The sequence below is a fragment of the Seriola dumerili genome, unplaced genomic scaffold (assembly GCF_002260705.1).
Source record: "Seriola dumerili isolate Sdu_G_001 unplaced genomic scaffold, Sdu_1.0 BDQW01000219.1, whole genome shotgun sequence".
NCBI classification, from domain to species: Eukaryota; Metazoa; Chordata; class Actinopteri; order Carangiformes; family Carangidae; genus Seriola; species Seriola dumerili.
The window spans coordinates 1,502,973-1,516,432 of record NW_019174474.1 but is presented as its reverse complement, the minus strand read 5'-3'; the positions used below and the strand labels follow the sequence as shown (position 1 = coordinate 1,516,432).

The 13,460-nt window shown below is 39.8% G+C and overlaps 1 protein-coding gene across 3 annotated transcripts in view; it reads left to right on the top strand.

Annotated features, from left to right (window-relative positions):
• The window catches only part of scaper (S-phase cyclin A associated protein in the ER), a 57,664-nt gene that overhangs the window by 18,709 nt on the left and 25,495 nt on the right, over nucleotides 1-13,460 (top strand). For all 3 annotated transcript variants that reach the window (XM_022754274.1, XM_022754273.1, XM_022754275.1), the window contains 3 exons: nucleotides 1,966-2,102; nucleotides 6,650-6,715; nucleotides 7,329-7,455. In XM_022754274.1, coding sequence (XP_022609995.1) covers nucleotides 1,966-2,102; nucleotides 6,650-6,715; nucleotides 7,329-7,455 — 330 coding nt within the window. The remainder of the gene's footprint in view (nucleotides 1-1,965; nucleotides 2,103-6,649; nucleotides 6,716-7,328; nucleotides 7,456-13,460) is intronic.

Below are 13,460 nucleotides of genomic sequence, written 5' to 3'. Positions count from 1 at the left end.
ATATCTTACTTAGTAGCCAACATGAAATACAGCTGTTTGTTTCACACCAAATGGAAATCCTACCTCTCAGGCCTTTGTATGTGACACAAGAGGCAGTGGATGAACATGTCCCATAGAATTAGTCTCTCTTTTAGATCTGTGATAAGTCTGTTTGTGTCAGGGAATGGGAGAGATGTTGAGAGTGGTATCACATTACTCCCACCAGAGGCAATCCCTGGTATTGTGCGGTAGCGCTGCCCTCAGGCCATCATCTTTGCTGCTGTGTTACAATGGTTCAGTGGTAGACACCTGTCTGTTATCAAGTCTGATCGTCTCAAATGCTCAAAGTCTATACAACTTCCATTTAGTCCTGCCTCCTAGCAACAGGAACTGGACTGTAATCATTATATATTCATTTGCTAAAGGATCATAGTCAGTGTGTCAGCATTATAATCTATTTGAAAGTTTAATATTTCAGGTTCCTTTTATGTTACCAGAGTGATTTTTGCAAAGATGTTTTGGATGTGGTACTGAAACAATTCCATTAAGTGAGTGTCTACTGCACAGGATACCCTCTCAGAGAGATTACTGAACAGCTGCCTCCCAAGCGAGGGACAGCTACGGTCATGAGTCATGACTGACCTGTAGTATCAGGGAGGAGAGGGCAGAAGTGTGCGTATACAAATACAGACACACACAACCATCTTGGAAACGTGATACCCACCCATGCAATGCCCTTTTCATTTCCAAAGTTGTTATCATCACCTTTCTCTTACTTAACTTTTAGGCATTAAAAAAAGGCTGTGATCAATATTAAAGCACGTGAAAACATTGCTTCAGATCTTACATATTTCTCTACAATATTGAACATTCATCACTAATTTGTGTCATTACTGTCATTGGTGGGGTATGGTCAGATTTGATTGACATTATGGCATTATAAGCCAAAAACCTTGTCGTCACACTTTGATTTAAAGTTTTCTCCATTTTGACTTTTTCCCATTGGAGTTCCACCCACTTTCAACCATTGGAAAAAAGTGCAAACAAAATACAGAACTCTATGATGTGAAATAACCAAGACTATACAAACTCTGGAAGACAATAATGGGTTCATGTAGCGCCCCGTCACTCACAGTAAGAAGCTGATGCGGAAAATAGAGATTTTCAGTGCATTAAAGTCAAAATAGTAAAGCAATGTTTAGATTCAGTGGCACTAAATCCCTTTTGGACACTCTAGCCCACCTAAGGACTTTTCCAACAACCTCGAAGTGAAACCCTCTATTCAGGCAGCAGGTGCACTGACAACACTTGTGACCGAAGGGTACAGCGTCCCACACACAGGTTCAGCTCGACTGCTGAATGGAAAACGCTTTATCTGTGAGGCCATCCTATTCTCTGGGGTGCTAGATGACAGCATAATTGGGTAATTGCTTTCTTGCACATGCATCATGTTGTTCAAATTGGGTTACATTCCCCTGTCTCCTGGTGGAAATATCAGAGTCATCTGACAGGGCCAGACAGGAAGCAACACCTCCAGCCCTTAAACATATCCATGGGTGGGTGGCTTCAAAAGATTGTGAAGTATTGGAGGTAATTACAGGATTCAATGGTGTTATTGAGAGGTGTAGGTCTACATGTCACATAATACATTCAGTGCCAACTTTGTTGTGAACAACCTCTATACCAAGGGTAATATTTGCTGTTGTATTTGTGTAATTTTGACAGACATTGATTAACTTACACTCACTGTTTGGGAAACAACGGTTTTTTAATTATTGTACAATACATCGTCTTCCATGATTAAGGTAGAACTGTATATCGCCCCTTTTCCTTTTGACATTCTACTATTTAATTCAAAATAGTGTTCTTTACTTCTCTTGGTGCCAAAACAACATACACAGTTTTTATTTCAATAGAATGTAATGACAAATATTCCAGAAATTTGCCAGCATTGTCTTTTAATGTATTGTTTTTTTTCTACTCTAGGAGCATCTGTCCTTGAAAAAATACATTGTGGATATAGTGACGGACAGCTCTGTTTCCTCTGAGAGCATGAAGGATGGTGAAGAAAGGCAGAAGGCACGGAAGAAGGCGAAGAAGCTCCGCGCTAGGATGAACTCCAGGTAACACATCCATTTTCTCTCTCTTTTTGGTCTCATCGGGGGTGTGTGTGTGTGTGTGTGTGTGTGTGTGTGTGTGTGTGTGTGTGTGTGTGTGTGTGTGTTGGTGTGTGTGTGTGTGTGTGTGTGTGTGTGTGTGTGTGTGTGTGTGTGTGTGTGTGTGTGTGTGTGTGTCTCCCTGTCCATCCTCTCAGAGGCACAGAGGACAAAACTGTGCCAGGACTTTTTTTATGAGTGACAAGGAGATGGGAAGCAGATGTTATGCGCATCCTGCCTGTCCACAAGATAACACTGATGAGCTTAATTTATGACCACTTTCTGTGATTGGGGAGCAAAACTGCAAATCGATGTGTAGGGCCCCAGCTTTCACCTGTAAAGAGCTTTCCTCCAAATTGCTGCCATGGTATTGCCAAACCTGAAGCCTTCCTCGGTGTACAGGATGTATGTTAAAGTATGTATGAGCCATGCCTATTTTTCTTCTTCTGAGTTATTGATTTTTAAATGAAGTATCAAAGAAAATCAATAGTAATCAACAAATAGGAGGCAGAGCTGCTGTGTGTCAGAACCTGGACCTGAGCTCAATCAATTTAACTGGCTGTCACAACAGGGAGGGGAGGGAGGGGAGTGCGAAGAGACACTCAACATTGCCAACTATGTTGACAATGTTAACTGTAAGATGTTACTGGTTCAGATTATTGGAAGGATACCACCTCAAGCAGGAAGACTAGTTTATCTGATATGTCGTATGCTATACAGAAAGGAACCTTGCATATTAAAAAAATGTAAAGTTCCATTAAGCAGGATATGATTTTTATCAAAGTCATTTAATGATGGCAGAATCACAAACATTAAAAAACATGAAGATATCTCGGCCTGTAAATAATGAGGTCATAGTTTGTATTGGAGACAAGTAAAAACCCTACACAAATCTCCATAAGTGACTAAATCCTGTAACATTAATACTGTAAACCTAATACTAGCAAACTTTGTGCATCTCAATTTGATATCTTTGCTTTTGTAAAACTGAAAACTGGCCCTGAAAGTGAATTTAAAAGCTCATTAGTATTGGTCAGGAATCAAATGTTGCAGGGTTGGTAGTTCAGCAGGTAGTTGAGCAAGTCATTGTAAATTGTTTTAGTAAATTGTTCCATTGACCTACTCGGATTGAAAAGTGCAGTTAAGTGCAGTCCATTTACCATTAATAAAATAATGGGGAGGTATACTGATAATGTTGTTTTTAAAGGTTGAACATTAGCAATTTTATACAGTTATTAACTAATATAACATTTTTAATTCTTAAATTAAAGGATAATGTATACTGTACTGTGGATCAATGTATTCATCAACACTAAGAACAGTATTTCTTCAGCCATTTCCTAGTAAAAGACTTTGAACATGCCCCTAACAGTATTTCCAATAAGACTTGTTCATCCATGCCTCCATTCCAGCTTCCTCAGCTCACCCATATATGTTTTATTAACAATATAATATTTTTTTCCAATGAGAAACTGTAAAAATGCTATCAGTTTTATTCTGTTATTTTTATTTTGTTTATTTGTACAGTTAGGAAAAAATTGGTAAGAGGAGCAGACCGAGCAAGCAGCCCCGTCTGGATGGCCTAACTTGAACATCTTTCAGATTTTTGTACCACTTTTTCGTGAATCTCTGTCTCCAGTTTAACTCCGGCTGTGATGGAGTACAGTTCTTTCTTTGTTATCAGTGTCCCTATCTGATTTAATGATCCTAATAGAGCCTCCAACCTCTTATCATGATATGACCATGAGTGATATTTCTAAAAAGGGAATTCATATTAGGCTGTCCAGGAGAAAGTATTTATTCAGAAAGAGGAGTAAGAGGTAGCTACAGGCTGAAACACCTATTCTGCCACAGTGCTTTATTCTCAGTGCTGCTGTTTTTGGCTTTGTGAGGCTCAGCGGTACTGAGAAAGTGACAACATGATCTGTCTCTGTTCACTGTCACTCCTGCAGCAGCCCTGCTGAGACTAGCACTCAAAGGCAGCAGGCTTTCAGAGGTCATAAATAACACAGAGCCCCAGTAAACATAAAGGTGAGCCGCTTCACCACCAGGTGGAAATGAACCGTTTTATTGGAACGCTGTATGGTGTCCGTAAAACGTGAGTGGTTCTCACTAGCCTTTTCACTAGACCAACATGCAGCCCTCGTCTGTCATAAAGCAATACACACACATTTCAGCCCACATGTTTTTTTTGCGGCTTGGCTAACGTTCCCTAATAATAAGTGTTTTGGGAAGGAAAATATTCTATTAAAATTTCATGTAAGTAGCCTGTCACTTAATGCTAGGATGGGTTCTGAACTTGGAAACCGAAGTCTCCACTTATGCTCTTGTACGAGCTGCTTGCCTGTAGCTGTGTAGCTTGTGGTTCACTCAGCAGGGAACAGAGTGGCCAGTGTGTTGTTGTGTATGTATGGAGATCTCGGATGGTGATGTGTGTATACAAAAACTCTCCTGTATGGAGTATAGACTACAGTATGAGGTGGTATGCATGGCTCTAACTCATGTTACTCAGTCTGCTGCCTTTAGATTAAGAGAAAAGTCCTGTTTGGAAATGAACATTTATCCTTAAACCTTTAATAGACACCCCCGTTTTTGTGCCTGAAAATAATGTACCCAAAATAAAAAGGTTACTGTTCTACAACCCTTTTGATTAGAGTCGTAACCCTGGTTTCCTCTGAAAAGCAACTCTTTAGATTTTACAACCAAAAAGTCAGAATGAGTTTAAGAGGAGATACTGAACCAAAGTTACAGAGGCACGATGTTTTTTTTTATCCCACATATGTTTGTTTTTTTTCTATAAAAAAGAGATTGCAAGCTCCATAATAGCACCTTTTTAAAACAACTTTAGAACAATAGCCACAATTCTGGACAAATTCTGTGATATGTGGATCCTAAAATGCTTTGCACAGATAAAATCAGGAGAGGAGAGGAAGAGCTTTCAAACAAAGGAGCTCTACCAAGGCCAAAGCATCCCACGAGTGGCACAATGTATTTTAAAGCATTTACAATGCCAGCTAAATGAGTTGAAGTATTAGTATAATTTTAGGTTTCTGTAGATTCTACTCCTCTTTACTGCCATTGAAACAATGCTTGGTTTCCTTTTCTACATCTGTGTTGTTTTCATTGTAGTCACAAGTCCTGTGTGAGTCATGTGTGTGTCTGTTAAAGAAATAAGCGTATAGGGAACTGAGATCTGTCATGTTGTGAACTGCTTATAGTCCTACACTATAGATTTGTGCTTTCTCCCTTATTGCTGATCGCTGTTATTTATTGCCAGAGGTCCATTTCACATGGGCTGCTTCTGACAATAATGAATTGCTCAGCAATTGCTCCCTTTTTAACCTGGTTAGGTATAAACCTGTCAGAGATTAATATTGTAATATCCTGAATGACAAACAGGGCATATATAGTTCAAGCCCTTCTGAAAGCAAATCTGTGCTACTTATTCATCCTGCTCCTAAGACACAGAAAATGACTATATTTAGAGTTAATACTGAGGAGTGACACAAATGTATATTGATATCCTTGCTTGGTCTATTGACATTTATACTTGATGCATTTTTTTCCATGATGGTAGTATGGCTGATCTTGTAGATTGCTTGTTAAGACTTAACCTACTAATTTAAAAGGCCATTCCCAAATTGTTAAGTATTTGATAAGAAAAGGCTGTATATAGTTTTATAACAGCCCCATCAAGACAGATAATAAGTAAACAGTTATACAATGGAGCAACAGATTCTTGATAACATTACTATCTTCTGAATGTTAGAAAACATGCCTGTGAGCAGTTGGAAGGGTTTTGGTATCTCATTGCCCTGGTCTAGCTGTGAGGTGAGTTATTCAGTTGTTGCCCTTGAATGTAAGAGATTGTGAGCATAGATCAGGCTTTGGTTGGTCCAGGGCCGGTCTGCCGGGACAAATTCTCCCGTCGTCTTCCAGGAAGTGTTTGATTCTATCAGTGTAGAGATGGGTAACTGGAAGACGCTCTATCTAACTCTGATCAATAGTTACTTATCATGTCTGGGAATTCCTGATTGACAGATACACTGATAGATTCCCCCCACAATTTCATGCACATACACATGCATGCATGCACACACAGTCTGGCTCTTGGACTAATGCCACAGAGATGCCAGTCCCCTAATGACCGTGATCTTTCAAGAGGTCACCCCTTTGAAACACTGGTTGTATTGCTTGAAATCTCCATTAACTGTTATTTGACAGTGGGTGAAGTAAAAAACTTGAGCCTCCAATGTTAAATAAAACTCAAAGGCTGGAGGTAGATTTTGGTTTTGGGTATATGAGTCAATGGCAGCAAAGCACTCGTCCCTACAGAGCCAGTGTCTGATTATTTTAAGCCAAGTTACTTGGTGAATGGCTGACAGGCCAAATAAACAGACTTAGTTTGAACTTTTTCTTTCCTCTTCACACTGTCATCCGCCGTGCTCTTTACTGACAGGCCAAACACTTTTTTTCTGGGATTCAAAGACTTTTTCCTACTTCTCCCTTTGCAGGGCAAAGGAATATGAGACGTCAATGGAGGCAAAGACACAGGTCCCTGACTCCCCTTACAAGGCCAAGTAAGTGTTTTGCTTTTCTGAACTTGAAGTTTCACATTTTCTCTTTTAATGTTTTACTCTAATGATTATAAAGCTGTGGTGTAGCACAGCAAGTAACAATTATACTCATAATTGATTTATCTGCTGCTTGTTTTCTCAATTAATCGCTTAATAAGAGTTTCCCAAAACTCAAGATGATGTATTCAATTTTAGGGCAGCAATTACACAGTTTTTCATTAAATGAGTTAATTAAGATTACTCAATTCATGCTTGAAAATTGTTCTGTCTGAAGAACAGTTGGCAAACATTCAGATTTTAGAGGCTTAAACCACTGAATTTTCATTTTTGCTTAAAAATGACTTTAACTATAATGAATTATCAGAATCATTGCAGATTCATTTTGTCAGTCAATTAATCAAATACACTTTTCAAATCTTCAGATTTGTTTGTCAGACCGAACAGTCCGAAATAAAATTATTTATCTATTTGAATTTTCCGTTGATCAACTAACTGACCAATAGTTTCAGCTCCACTGTGGTGAATAGAGGTTGGCTGAGGCAGCATGGAAACACAGGTTTTATCAACTAGTATTTGTAAACAGATTTATAATAACAATTTGTTTCTGTATGTTCAGGTTGCAGCGCCTGGTGAAGGACCTGTTGAAGCAGCTGCAGGGCCAAGACAGCGGCCAGTGGGCCAATAACAAAGTGTCTGGTCTGGACAGAACTCTGGGAGAGATCTCTCGCATCTTGGAGAAACAGGTAGAGTTTGCCTGTTACTTTCTCCCTTTGCATAACCTACTAGTCTTAGTGTCCTGCTTTGTTGCTTTGCTGTCGACTCAAGATTTTGCAGCAGTGCACAGGTCGTGCCAGCCCTTTGGCACATCTCTTCAGTGATGAGTTGTGTTTGGCTGTGGCTCCCTCTGTCTCACCCTCCCGATGTAGAGTATCACTTACTCCAAACCAACTTGCCTTTGGTTATTGGCTAACGAAGACCAGATTAACTGTGTTTTCATTGTCCACATGGTACCAATAGAGGAGCTTCCTAGTACGAGAGGAAGCATTGTCTCGTGTCTATGTGGCTTGCACGACTCAGATGTCACTAGTTTAGACAATGGTAAATTGGATTTTCAGATGAAAAGCGCAAGACTGAACAAAGGCAAGAGAAGAGATATTTTTTTCTGAGATTGAGCATTTTTCTTACACTTCTTTACAGCTGTATAAATATATATAATTGTCAGATGTAATGGCAGACATTTATAACTGTAGTTGATTTGAAACATTTGTCCCAGAGGCTTTGTTGCATTATTTTTTACAGTAAAACTCACATCAATTTGAGACTGAGGGGAGGAATTAAAACACCTGCCACAGTGTTTATGATGAGGAGAATATACAGCCCACTTCCTGTAATGAGGCATAAATTTCCTGTCAAGTTTTGGTTCGAGCCATCATAACATCCCACTGTGCATGCCTCTGGGTGTGAGCATAGAGAGATTATGGTGTCCCATCAGTGACGAGGGGGGTGGCTGGAGAGGCTATTACTGAATTTCCCCAGAGAGGCAAAGAAAGAGGTGGCTGAGGTGGGTGGCAAAGCATCCTGTAAGGAGAGAGGAGGAGGCCAGTGTGATGTGAGTAGCTCACAAGCTGTCACTACATGAGGGCTCCTCCCCTTTGCTCTACATAATCCCAGTGGGAGGTCAGAGGTCAGTGGGCCACAGGAGATGTGCTCTGTTCAATAGTGGTGTTGTAGGCAAAGAGGAAGATCAAGGTTCTCTTCGGGTGCTTTTGACTTTGTCTCCTACTTTAGTTTAAAAGCACATTTTCAAACTGTTTTGTCAAGCTGTACTTCACTAGCTTCTTACAGAAATGTCCCCCCAAAACTGAGTGGAACAATGTGATTGGCCCATGAGGCAGTGGGGAGACACCTCCCTCTCTAATCCCTGGACAAAGTCAAATAAATAGAGTCTCCGTCAGCATGGCAGTCTGGCCCCTGAGTCACTTCAAGTCAGGACCGTTTAGATTATTTGACCTAACAAGCATCTCTCATGTCATTGACTCACCTAAAGATTTGTTTTTCTCTCCCATATCTGATTCAGTCTCCACTTTCTCTGCTAATTCCTTAGACAACACCCGACACTCCCCTCGTGCACTGCTGTTTGGGTCCCACTCCCCACCCCTCACTCCTCCCCTGCTTTCTAGGCTACGTCTAGTCTCTGACCTCAGTGTGTTTCTCCCTCTGTGGCCTCTAATGGTTTATTTTGTGTCAAACCAGATTTTTTCTTTACTTTGGGTGATTGAGAAGAGCAATTTTCCCAATGTGGTGTTCTTTTCTTTTTGCTCCACACTTGCTTTATTATTAAGCACTAGTATTTATATATTGCCCAAAGTGTTTACCACTGCTTTCAGTTAAAGCCTGCTTAGAAAAAGAGCAACATGTATGACAGGTTAAGGGACTGTCAGGAACATGGTGCTCTGAGAACCAAAGACTGTACTTACATTTTCATTTGCCAGCTGTCTGAGCCTGGTTGGGCCAACCAGCGGGATTGGTGGGAAATGTGTCTGGGGACATGGGGGAAGGTGAAAAGCAGAGTGGCGGGACAACAGAGTTTCTTGCTTGGCCCTCCAACAGACTGAAGGATACAGCCCAGATCAGCAGTGTCAGAAATTTGTAAAAGACAGCAAAAGTGAGCAGCTTGCTATTCAGTCCAGTTTGGAAATTCTCCCTTTTTATCAGCAATGTAGCAAAGAGTGAAGCAAAGCAATGTTGTGCATGAGTTCTTGGTTTTATGGCAAGCATTTTGACCATTGATGACACTTTTCAACAGCATCAATCATAACATTCTTAAAATTTCCAGAATAATAGTATCAAATTTTTGGTCAATTTTCATGAAGGAATAATCACTGTAGTAGAACTGCCAGATATTAGCCAATTTAGTCTCTTGTGTATAGATTAGATTCCTATTAAACATTTTAAAATTTGTGTCATGCCATAAAAAATATATATATTTCAAAGCTTTGGTAAGAGTAGCAGTATGAAGAAATTCCTTTGGCCTTTCTGGACATTTTAGGAAGAACTTGTGACCAAGTAAATAATACATAAAATTTAATTTATAAGATAATTGCTATATTAACTCTTAACTCCTAGATTTCGTCTTGGACTAAACAACTCTGACCGATTTTTATATAAAACCTGTATATCATTATCTTGGACGCTGTCATTTGGTTGTTTAATCAGATGATTAATTGAGAAAATATTGATACATAAATGGAAAATGAAAATTGTCTATTAGTTTCATGTCATTATATTTTCTCATTCTAGGCTCAGTTTTTCCTAAAAAGTCTCATTTTTTTCCTCACCACAAGACCAATGGGAAGTGAAATGGTTCTATGCTTCTTGGTGTGTTAGTTTACAACTAGAGGCTGTCTGTGGTTTCTGTGGCAGGTTTGATTTTGCGCCACACTGGACTTTGATTAATCTTGGTTCATTTTATAGAATAAACATAGTTTGTGGAATTATCCATTTCCATGTTCGCCTGCACTCATACAGTGTGCTAAATCATATGCTATTATGTCTTGTAAACACATAAGTTTATACTGGACCTTAAAATGTTTACTCCAGCAGCCTTGTTGTGGTTTACAGTCGACTCAGCCCACAGAGCTTTGTTTACCGCTTTCAGGCTTGTCTGTAAGATTGTATAATGATGAAATTCATGTGCTGAGAGCGTGATCTGTCACACTCGCCTCTGTCATTGTTAGGTTTTAGTTGTGAATGAGTGAACTCGTGACTTGAAGATCAAAGTTGAAGCCAGTCCATGATGAACTCTGCCAGTTGTTGCCCATCTGTTAGTGGGGCAGGACGACTGAGGCTATGCCCTACTCTCTGCTTTAATTAAAGTGTCTGGTGGGTGGAGACTACAAAGTGCAGTCTGGCCGGTCTGCTGGTCTGCGGACACTGTCGCAGGAATTACCAGCTGCTTCAGCCTTCCCATCAGCTGGGGTAACAATGGTCACCCCGGACAATAATTGGATAAGATTCCTCCTGTTGTATAATTCAGGAGCCATCCGCCTCACTTTTGTCTTACTGCCGGGCCCTTTGTGGTGGCTCTTCTTTTTTCTTTTTTTTCCTTTTTTTTCTTTTTTTTCTTTTTTTTCTTTTTGTGGGAAAATTAATTGCTCCTCCTCTTACTTTGTTTTGTTCTAGCTTCTGCTGGGTTGTGACCAAGCACAGAGAGGAATTTACAGGAACAATCCTACATTTTGTGAAATCTGATTATTTGCTTTCTTAACCAAAGCCACAATATGAATTTCATCTCTGTCCTTTCAGTACACGGATACTGTAGGTCTAGCAATTTACTAAGTCAGTTGAGCAATTTCAGACTACAAAAACAGGTGTATAATGTCATCTGTGGTCTAAGCAGTATTCCATGTGACCAGTAACTTGGCTTGACATATAAAATTTTTGCAGTAACCCTTTAAAAATGAATGAAATAAATTAAATAAAACTGCCATGTCAGACAACTACCATGCTAGTGCCAACTGACCAACCAATAAACCAGCATTGCCATCCCTAGAACCACATTGCTAATGTGGGTGAAAATATGTGTGCTCTAAGAACTACCAACTTGTATATTATGTCTTCTCGGGCAGTAAGCCGGTCACCTATGCATCCAAGAGTCTGTTGGGTTTTGTTCTTATCTGTGAGAATGCAACTTTACAACTTTACTATGAGGCTGCATGTTTGGTTCTGCCTTGCTCCCAGGTAGCCTCAGTGCACAAGGAGGAAACGGATAACTAGTTTTCTTATATAACTTTGGGTAAGACTACAAACAAGTAAAGTAGAGTATTGCTTTAAGAACTCTGGGTGGATGATCTTTATTGTAACTGTCTCTCAGGAATGTAATTTGTGAGTCCTTGCTGGTCTTATAGAAACAGAAACATTGTTTTCATCCTGTTAAGTTTGTATGCAAATTCAGCTTACTGTGTATATACACTGTCAATGTAATTACATACAAACATGATTTCTGTTGCCCTGCATGGTTACGTTTGTAGAAAGGATATATCATCACCAGATGCTTTTTCCATTTGCTCAGAAAGTCAGCTGCTTTGCACAGCACAAAGCTCACCATTCGCCAACAGCCAATCTGTTAACATATAAAATAAGCCAGTAGTTTAAGCGTTATGTTTTTAGTCAAATGTGCATCTCACAGTAATACTTAGGTGCCTTTTTGTTTTCTGTGGTCCATTGCATGCATAGAGTGGACCACCTAAAGATAATATGTCAGGTAGTTTGAACTTAATCCTCTTCACCGGTATTGTTCTATCATCACAACAGATAAATCTGTCAGCAGAGCAGAAAAGGCAAGGACTAGCCAAGCAACTCTTGTCTGGTTTTCTCAGGAAACAGCCAGGACCGGGCAGGTCCCAGTTACCCCCTTTAATACCATTTGATAAGCTGCTATGAAAGAGCTGCCTTTTTTTTCCATTTAGCCTAGAAGCTTTTAGGTAGGTGTGTTGATGTGAGGGTTAAGAGAGGGGTTAATCCAAGCTCAGTGACTGAGACCCAATTGATTAGGCATGGAAACTGCTGGCAACTTACAGAAAGGAAGTCATAATGAGGTCTTTTATATAAACACTGCTTCGACTCTTAAGACTATCTTTGAGACATTTTTCATTATGTTGAAAGTAAAGGGTGTTTGGCATGTTTGTTAACGTTTTTGTCCCAAACCCAAAATGATTGTTCAGTGCGTCGTCTTCTGTGTGTGTCTGGGACTGGAATCGAGGAGCAGTTACCTCAGCAGCGGGCATGAATGACAGTTGAAGAGCTTATCTGTAATTTGGTAAAGCGCTTCTTTCTCAATATGTTCAGGCTTGTTGGCAACTTCTCATCTGCGGAACAAAAGCACTGTGAAGTGGCTGGATTTTCGTGCTGTCACAGCAGTGAGGAGCCTGCATCCTCTTTAGGTGGAGGAGTGACCTGCAGTGTAACACTCCACAGTTGTGTGAAGAAGGCCCTCCATCAGCAGCTCCCCTCCAGCTCCTTTACTCTGTCTACCCAGGCAGAAACATGCCCGACAGTCGGTGCTCGCTCCTGGCTTTGTACTTGTTGATTTATAAGACGCTGTAGCAACAGCATCTGACCTACTGCCAATTACTCTATCATCACAGGAGGGCAGGGCCTAACTATTTACATGTGTTCATAAATCTAATGCACAGGAATGATGCACTAAATTATTTATATTTATATTCTACATTTTATATTGTAACTGAAGTGAGTAAAAAGAATATAACTTCAGGAAACAAAGGATTCAGCTTATATAGTCCAGATTCCTTTATTTCCTCAAGTTCAGAAAATGATTAAAAATAATGATTACAGACATAGTAGCAAAATTAACTAATTTTAACCAATATGGTCATCCATAGGATTACTGCTGACCAGATGTATCCCTGTTTATTACACCATTATGTGGAAACATCTGGCAGCTTAGTTCGCTAAAGCGACTGGAGGAACAAGCAGTTTGTGATGGGGACATGTACCTAGTAAAGCTGATGTGTAGTCTGTCAGTTCATAAAAACAGACAGAAGAAGTCAAGATCATCATCACTAATTAAATAAATGCGAAACGAAGTTCTTGTAAAGACAAACCAAGACAAACCAAATAAAAGATGGCTTGTAAAAATGTTTAATTTTGAAATTAAGCATTTTGATTGTGCAAGTAATGGATATTTTACTAGTAGTTTTACTTGAGTTACAGGGCGAATTCAAATGCC